The 9,816-nt window shown below is 39.9% G+C and overlaps 1 protein-coding gene across 2 annotated transcripts in view; it reads right to left on the bottom strand.

The window, feature by feature from the left end:
- Positions 1 to 769: 769 nt before the first annotated feature.
- Positions 770 to 9,816, bottom strand: part of ELMO1 (engulfment and cell motility 1) — a 475,397-nt gene continuing 466,350 nt past the window's right edge. For both annotated transcript variants that reach the window (XM_044293583.1, XM_044293584.1), the window contains 3 exons: positions 9,650 to 9,729; positions 5,779 to 5,856; positions 770 to 1,533 (listed from right to left, as the gene is read on the bottom strand). In XM_044293583.1, coding sequence (XP_044149518.1) covers positions 1,333 to 1,533; positions 5,779 to 5,856; positions 9,650 to 9,729 — 359 coding nt within the window. In that variant the 3' untranslated portion in view covers positions 770 to 1,332. The remainder of the gene's footprint in view (positions 1,534 to 5,778; positions 5,857 to 9,649; positions 9,730 to 9,816) is intronic.

Genomic DNA, 9,816 nt, shown 5'->3' with positions numbered 1-9,816 from the left:
GTTTTCAACAATGGTGTCCTCCTTGGTCGTCTCCCATGTAGTCCACTTTGGCTCAAACAACGACGGATGGTGCGATCTGACACTGATGTTCCTTGAGCATGAAGTTCACCTTGAATCTCTTTAGAAGTCTTTCTAGGCTCTTTTGTTACCATTCGGATTATCCGTCTCTTAGATTTGTCATCAATTTTCCTCCTGCGGCCACGTCCAGGGAGGTTGGCTACAGTCCCATGGATCTTAAACTTATGAATAATATGTGCAACTGTACTCACAGGAACATCTAGTTGCTTGGAGATGGTCTTATAGCCTTTACCTTTAACATGCTTGTCTATAATTTTCTTTCTGATCTCTTGAGACAGCTCTTTCCTTTGCTTCCTCTGGTCCATGTCGAGTGTGGTACACACCATATCACCAAACAACACAGTGATTACCTGGAGCCATATATATAGGCCCAATGGCTGATTACAAGGTTGTAGACACCTGTGATGCTAATTAGTGGACACACCTTGAATTAACATGTCCCTTTGGTCACATTATGTTCTGTGTTTTCTAGGGGTACCATCATTTTTGTCCATGCCTGTTTCATGAGTTTATTTTTTTACATAATTCTGTTGAAGCATGGTTGAAAAACAATGTCTGACTTTCATTGGTTAACATTTATAGAATTTTAATTTATTATTACTTTTGTCAGATTAAAGTTATTTCTGTGACCATTGTGACTTTTTCTTTCATTGACCAAAGGGTACCAACAATTTTGTCCACGTCTATATAATACTGATTTTTTTTTTTTTACTAGACATCTTAGTAATCTATGATATGTAGTCCTAGCTCTCCAGAGGGAAATAGTTTCTCTCTCTCTGACACAGTAACTGCACTAGCTGGCCATTTGACTAGATATCTACCTAACTAGTGTGGGGGTTAATAGAGAAAAGAGTGGACATTGCAATGGAGCAGTTTTGAGAACATTAGTAGCCTTCACTAGTGCCTCCTGTATCTCTGATCAGACTGAGAAGCAGCATCAACAACAATGTCTGTTCATTTTACGGCTCCAGAACGTAAAGCTGAGTCATTGTCCTTGTGTTATTTAAAGCATTAGAAACATGGACATGTTCTTTTGAAAGCTCTTGTAGCATTAGTCTTTTTATAATGTGTAAACTAAGTCATCTTGAATTAATATGCCCAGTACACCGCCCAGATAAAAAGCCCTCATATTTGGAAATACTTCAGTGAAGGAATGTCTCAAGTTAAATTAATTAAACACATAGTGAAATATGTCTCGTTTCAGTCTCCAGTTGTAGAAATTCCAGTTGAAATATGAGTTCCAGGCCATTATGATTAGTTGCAGTCATAAACAAAATCGTAGTTGCTAGGTTCCTTTGGAATAGGAGGTGGTGCATCGGGAATTTGTATATTTTCCAGGTCTAGCAGGCGGAGCTTTATTTCCATACTAAGCAAAGTGTCCATGTCATGGCGTGATTGGTCACTGATCATGTCTTTTCCAAGTAATGCATTAAGTCCATCTGTCCAAATACAATACTGTAGAGGAATGAAAGATATCATGGATCAGTAATGGAAATACTGGTAGGTCAATTGTCTATTCTTTACTGCAGTGGTTTTCAAACAGACCTACCATCATATACTCCCAGCATAGCCCTGACAGACCGTAGTAGTGATATGCAAACCACAGGGTGGAGATCACTGCTCAAATGGATGTCATATTGTGTTTTTATCAGTGCTCTTGATAGCTAAGGGTACTTTCACACTAGCGTTTTTCTTTTCCGGCGCTGAGTTCTGTCCTAGAGGCTCAAATCCGGAAAATAACTGATCAGTTTTATCTCCATGCATTCTGAATGGAGAGCAATCCGTTCAGGATGCATCAGGATGTCTTCAGTTCAGTCTTTTTGACTGATCAGACTTTTCAGAAAACCGTAGCATGTTGTATTTTTACCTCCGGCCAAAAATCCAGAACATTTTGACTGACCACCAGATCCGGCCTTTTTCCCATTGACTTGCATTAATGCCAGATCCAGTGCCGTGTGTTCCGCCAAACAGGATCCGGCTTTTGCATGTTAAACCCGAAAAATGTGAAAAAAAAAGTTAAAGTCCATAAATGGCGGATCCGTTTTTTTTTCCCATGCATTTTTTCATTGTCATCAAAATCCTGATCAGGATTCAAATGTAATCCGTTTTCACATGTTTTTCCGGACCCGGCAGGCAGTTACGGTGATGGAATTGCACGCCGGATTCAAACAACGCTAGTGTGAAAGTAGCCTAATACGATACAAAACTAACACACAGACCTAGTACAGAAATTAAGTAAACTTTATATTAATAGTGGCTTCTAGTTTAACATCAGTTTCTGTAAAATTGAGGCCCTGTCGATATCATGTTTTGTTTCTACATTTGGCATATACATTTGAAGTATACACTAGAAATAAGTATGCCAATTTTTAACCACATCTTTTAGAATACTGTATAATGTATGATGCACCAAATCACAAAAATTATGCCAATTGGCACTAAAATCCACCTAAATTATGACAATGTCTAGGGGCACTCACATTAGTAAATGTTGGCCATGGTCTTTTTTTTTTTTTTTTTTTTTTTTTTTTTTTAGGACAGAATAGGCTATGCTATTATATTCTCCAGAAAAAGTCAAACGTATACTCTTTGGACCACCTGTGAACCATTAAAGTTTATGGATAGGCACAAGAATACATTCAAGTCCCTTTTATCATATTCAAATGTACAGGTCTTTCTAAAAAAATTAGCATATTGTGATAAAGTTCATTATTTTCTGTAATGTACTGATAAACATTAGACTTTCATATATTTTAGATTCATTACACACCAACTGAAGTAGTTCAAGCCTTTTATTGTTTTAATATTGATGATTTTGGCATACAGCTCATGAAAACCCAAATTTCCTATCTCAAAAAATTTGCATATTTCATCTGACCAATAAAAGAAAAGTGTTTTTAATACAAAAAAAAAGTCAACCTTCAAATAATTATGTTCAGTTATGCACTCAATACTTGGTCGGGAATCCTTTTGCAGAAATGACTGCTTCAATGCGGCGTGGCATGGAGGCAATCAGCCTGTGGCACTGCTGAGGTGTTATGGAGGCCCAGGATGCTTCGATGGCGGCCTTAAGCTCATCCAGAGTGTTGGGTCTTGCGTCTCTCAACTTTCTCTTCCCAATATCCCACAGATTCTCTATGGGGTTCAGGTCAGGAGAGTTGGCAAGCCAATTGAGCACAGTAATACCATGGTCAGTAAACCATTTACCAGTGGTTTTGGCACTGTGAGCAGGTGCCAGGTCGTGCTGAAAAATGAAATCTTCATCTCCATAAAGCTTTTCAGCAGATGGAAGCATGAAGTGCTCCAAAGTCTCCTGATAGCTAGCTGCATTGACCCTGCCCTTGATAAAACACAGTGGACCAACACCAGCAGCTGACATGGCACCCCAGACCATCCCTGACTGTGGGTACTTGACACTGGACTTCAGGCATTTTGGCATTTCCCTCTCCCCAGTCTTCCTCCAGACTCTGGCAGCTTGATTTCCGAATGACATGCAAAATTTGCTTTCATCCGAAAAAAGTACTTTGGACCACTGAGCAACAGTCCAGTGCTGCTTCTCTGTAGCCCAGGTCAGGCGCTTCTGCCACTGTTTCTGGTTCAAAAGTGGCTTGACCTGGGGAATGCGGCACCTGTAGCCCATTTCCTGCACACGCCTGTACACTGTGGCTCTGGATGTTTCTACTCCAGACTCAGTCCACTGCTTCCGCAGGTCCCCCAAGGTCTGGAATCGGTCCTTCTCCACAATCTTCCTCAGGGTCCGGTCACCTCTTCTCGTTGTGCAGCGTTTTCTGCCACACTTTTTCCTTCCCACAGACTTTCCACTGAGGTGCCTTGATACAGCACTCTGGGAACAGCCTATTCGTTCAGAAATTTCTTTCTGGGTCTTACCCTCTTGCTTGAGGGTGTCAATGATGGCCTTCTGGACAGCAGTCAGGTCGGCAGTCTTACCCATGATTGCGGTTTTGAGTAATGAACCAGGCTGGGAGTTTTTAAAAGCCTCAGGAATCTTTTGCAGGTGTTTAGAGTTAATTAGTTGATTCAGATGATTAGGTTAATAGCTCGTTTAGAGCACCTTTTCATGATATGCTAATTTTTTGAGATAGGAATTTTGGGTTTTCATGAGCTGTATGCCAAAATCATCAATATTAAAACAATAAAAGGCTTGAACTACTTCAGTTGGTGTGTAATGAATCTAAAATATATGAAAGTCTAATGTTTATCAGTACATTACAGAAAATAATGAACTTTATCACAATATGCTAATTTTTTTTAGAAGGACCTGTATATGGCTTAAAGCAGAGCAAAAAAGTGTTGTTAAGAGGCACTAATTCAAAAGGTGAAAACCAATATGGCTGTACTTCCTGATGTCAATTTTACAAAAAAAAAGTATAAAAAATGTATTTAATGATATATGGCTCATTTTATCATTTGGATTTACTAATGGTAAACGGCACATTACATGATTTTAGAGCTTCTATTCTTTTAGCACCAGTTGACCTCAACTATGACCTCTAGTTCCAATCTCTGGATCTATTGTAAATCTAATGTACAGTTTCCAGATAGCCAAAACGACAGTTCAGCCCTCAATGTCACCTAAGTTTATCACATCTGCTCCAAGATATGGTCTAAATCTTGGCCAATTTCCCTTTGGAAAAATATAATTTGTTATATTATAATTAGTTTCAAAATAATGCTTTTATTTTTGTGCGGTTCCAGTCAAAAACTTTTTTCGGCTAACAGCCTTCTTCAGTACAACCGGATCGAGCCGCATAGGAAGGGAAATAAAGCATCCAGGGTAATGTCCCCTCAGTGGATGGCAGGAAGCTGCGTGTCAGGGGGGCTCTATGGACCTGTGTGGCGTGTGTTCTGCTAGGCTTTGGCCTGAATGCCAGATCGACATGGAGATGGAGTACAGGAGTCTAACTAATTATATATATCTGGTTTGGGAACCATCTCCTAATACCCACGCAATCTAATCGGAGTACCATCCAACCTTATATTGCTTCCCTTTGGAAAAGTAACTACAGTACTGATCATCTTTGTACTATAAATATGGACGGCAGACTTTTAGAGCTGACTACCCTGGGGAGATGCATTATGGAAGAGCCATGAATGAGGGGTCATGCACTGAAGCAGTGTAGTCACAAGGGGCTGTGATAAAACACTTTACTGACAGTATAGTGAATAAATTATTTAACCTCCTGGCAAAGAAGCAGAAATAGAATCCTACAATGTTTTAGCCCCTGAAAGTGCACGAGCTGAAAACGTGCAAAATGAACATTATTGCTATATATCCGGGGTGAATGAAAGTTAAAAGCAAGTTTAATAATCCAGCTAAAATCTGATTAAAGAAGCATCACCATGCCTGACATGTCTGTTCTAGTAAATACTCGTGTGCCTCATGAAATAGCAGCTTAGGGGTATCTTCTCTTATACACTGCCCTATGATAACCAGGGGCACTGCTGGATGCTGTGTCTAATTTATAACATGTTGACACAACTTTTTTACGACACAAAAAGTGCCATACTTAGAGTGATAAGTCTGCCCCATTGTACTTAGAATTTATGCTGTATAAATGTTATATTGTGGGGAATACAATGATTTAATTACTCAGACATATCAAAAGAGTTGGCAATTCTTTAAATAAGTAGCACGTTAGTAATTTGGCATGAGATATTGTAATTTTGTCATTCACTTACCTCATGTTTATCAGGAGCAATGAAATTCAATTGCCCATTGGAATCATACATGATTGAAAATGCCAACTCAAGCACCTCCTAAATAAAGAACAATACAAGTATATGTGAGAAGAATCCAGAAAAAGTAGGTACTTAGAATATCTGGTTCAGATGTGTCTCTACTTGTCATGCCATATCCAGATATGTACGAAGCTAAATGTTAAACATGAAACAATGGCCTGCTTAAAAAAGTCACTAAGTGGGGCTTTTGTTACTTTTTAGGCTCATTTGTGCTAACATTTTGCGACGTTTTGCATTTTTACACCACTTACTTCAGTTTTCAAATATGGGTGGGAAAGTGGGTATGGTTGTCTATGTTAATGAGTCTCACTCCAGATACAGACCTTAGGCTGAATGCACCGTGAGCGGTCCGTGGTATCCCAGCCTGGCATCCTGCTTATACGACTGTATTACTGTACTGCAGCGGCGGCACGAAGCGCACGACGTCATAGCAACCAATGATGCAGTGCGCTCCTGCTCTCAGCAGGATGCCAGGCCGGGATACCACCCTTGTGTGCACTCGGCCTTAGGCCGAATGCACACGGCCGTTGTTCACGGCTGTGAGCGGTCCGTAGAACCGTGGCCTGGATTCCTGCTGAGTGCAGGAGCGCACGGCGTCATGGGTTGCTATGACGCCGTGCGCTCCCTGCTGCCGCCGCAGTGCAGTGATACACTGGTATAGATCGTGTGCACTCGGCCTTAATCACACAGTCAGTGCTCGGTCAGTGATTTTTATCAGTGATTGTGAGCTAAAACCAAGTGCGGGCCTAAACACAAAACAGGTGCTAATTTCTTTATTATACCTTATTTCTGTGTAGGCTCCACTCCTGGCTTTGGTTCATAATCACTGATAGAAACCACAATTAAAAACACTGATGTGTGAGTAAAGTCTTATCACTGAGACTTTTAAAAAAAATGTTGCAATCTCACTTCGATAGGAGGGTGAAGTAGGAAAACTGGAGTAGCTTTTCTAGTAAGAAAAATTTATCAAATCTGTGACATTTTCTAAATTTGGCATAAAGTACGCCAACACAGACTCAAGTTAAACCAATTTCAAACATGTGAGCCATTATGTTACCCTCAGAAGTATCATGACCCGGCCAGGTATCTAACGGTTGAATAGTTGTGTATTGAGGAGCAGAGCATACAGTCAGGCCCATAAATATTGGGACATGGACGCAATTCTAACATTTTTGGCGCTATACACCACCACAATGGATTTGAAATGAAACAAGATGTGCTTTAACTGCAGACTGTCAGCTTTAATTTGAGGTGTTTACATCCAAATCAGGTGATCGGTGTAGGAATTACAACAGTTTGCATATGTGCCTCCCACTTGTTATGGGACCAAAAGTAATGGGACAATTGGCTTCTCAGCTGCTCCATGGCCAGGTGTGTTTTGCCCTCATTATCCTAATTACAATGAGCAGATAAAAGTTCAAGAGTTCATTTCAAGTGTGCTATTTGCATTTGGAATCTGTTGCTGTCAACTCTCAAAATGAGATCCAAAGCTGTCATCAGTGAAGCAAGCCATCATTAGGCTGAAAAAACAAACAAAAAACTATCAGAGAGATAGCAAAAACATTAGGCATGGCCAAAACAACTGTTTGGAACAGTCTTAAAAAGAAGGAACGCGCCGGTGAGCTCAGCAACACCAAAAGACCCGGAAGACCACGGAAAACAACTGTGGTGGATGACCGAAGAATTATTTCTCTGGTGAAGAAAACGCCCTTCACAACAGTTGGCCAGATCAAGAACACTCTCCAGGAGGTAGGTGTATGTGTGTCAAAGTCAACAATCAAAAGAAGACTTCACCAGAGTGAATACAGAGGGTTCACCACAAGATGAAAACCATTGGTGAGCCTGAAAAACAGGAAGGCCAGATTAGAGTTTGCCAAACAACATTAAAAAAAGCCTTCACAGTTCGGGAAAAACATCCTATGGACAGATGAGACCAAGATCAACTTGTACCAGAGTGATGGGAAAAGAAGAGTATGGAGAAGGAAAGGAACTGCTCATGATCCTAAGCATACCACCTCATCAGTGAAGCATGGTGGTGGTAGTGTCATGGTGTGGGCATGTATGGCTGCCAATGGAACTTGTTCTCTTGTATTTATTGATGATGTGACTGCTGACAAAAGAAGCAGGATGAATTCTGAAGTGTTTCGGGCAATATTATCTACTCATATTCAGCCAAATGCTTCAGAACTCATTGGACGGCGCTTCACAGTGCAGATGGACAATGACCCAAAGCATACTGCAAAAGCAACCAAAGAGTTTTTTAAGGGAAAGAAGTGGAATGTTATGCAATGGCCAAGTCAATCACCTGACCTGAATCCGATTGAGCATGCATTCCACTTGCTGAAGACAAAACTGAAGGGAAAATGCCCCAAGAACCAGCAGGAACTTAAGACAGTTGCAGTAGAGGCCTGGCAGAGCATCACCAGGGATGAAACCCAGCGTCTGGTGATGTCTATGCGTTCCAGACTTCAGGCTGTAATTGACTGCAAAGGATTTGCAACCAAGTATTAAAAAAGTGAAAGTTAGATTTTTGATTATTATTCTGTCCCATTACTTTTGGTCCCTTAACAAGTGGGAGGCACATATGCAAACTGTTGTAAGCCCTACACCGTTCACCTGATTTGGATGTGAATACCCTCAAATCAAAGCTGCAGTTAAAGCACATCTTGTTTGTTTCATTTCAAATCCATTGTGGTGGTGTATAGAGACAAAAATGTTAGAATTGTGTTGATTTCCCAATATTTATGGACCTGACTGTATATAGTATTACTACCTGTAGCAGCACCATGTTTGTCAGTGTCTGTGTAGAAACAGATCTGTGTATAATGTGTTGTGTTTGTTTTTGTTTTTTACATTAAACTTTAATAAGAACATCAACAAATCACCTACAGACAGTGATGAAGTTACTGAAAGAACCATGATAAAAATCATGATTCCACCACTAGTCCTATTTACTTAATACATGATGCAGCACGTGTACAGTATGTCATGTAACACTGCTGTTTACTGAATGTCAGGGATTATATGATGTGAAGAGTGTCATGACTGATGCCACGCTCCAGATATAATATGGATAAATTACCCTGGACTGATACATGGGCAATACCATTCTACTGCATATAGGGGTCAACTGCCTAATATAAGAAATGTATGTATGCAGAACTTTAAATACATATATATTAGAACATTGTATGATTTCCTATTATATACACAAATAAATAAAAATTGAAATACTCCTTTAACTTTATTTTTAACAGCAATAATAGTGCTGTAAAGGGAGACAGAAACACTGATTGAGACACTGAATATCAGTTACAGATAGAAGGTGGTTGGGCTGTAAAACAGTTTTCTCTCCTATATAACTAAGCAGTAGCCACACATAGGCCTATCAAGTCATAAGATCCAAAATCATTGGTCCTCTTTGCCTGGGAGCACATCACTAATGAACCACTCTAACCAAATCAATGTAGTCTACCATCTATAATCCATCCATATAGTTAACAGGCTGAACCAATTTCATCTTTACCTGAATTTGTTAGTTTTATTTTGCAAAGTGATTGGTTATACAATAAAAAAAACACTCTCTATTAGTAATATGGATCCTGACACTTCAAAGGCCCATGGTATAATTATCTGACTATGAAAGCTTCATCGCAAGAATACATGTCATATGTTAATTATAGGCTTGCCTAACAAAGTGACACAGATTGTGCCACTGGGAAGATGCAAGCAGCTACCGTATAATGAATTACTAAAGAGAGGTAGGAAAATGCAGTCTACTGAATAGTCATATACGTTTAAGACGTCTCACCTTGTTTTGCTTGGCTCCTTTCTCCTTCATGTGAGGACAGTCCTTTCCAGTCAATATTGCTTTAATGTCCGCTACAGGCACTATATGTACACAAAAAAATATAAAGGATACATATTATCAAAGCAACATATCAAAATTCACAGGTAGGTGCCATTTTGGACGGACAC

Source organism: Bufo gargarizans, chromosome 5 (genome assembly GCF_014858855.1).
Source record: "Bufo gargarizans isolate SCDJY-AF-19 chromosome 5, ASM1485885v1, whole genome shotgun sequence".
In the NCBI taxonomy this organism is placed as follows: domain Eukaryota; kingdom Metazoa; phylum Chordata; class Amphibia; order Anura; family Bufonidae; genus Bufo; species Bufo gargarizans.
This window is presented reverse-complemented; position numbering and strand designations above follow the sequence as displayed.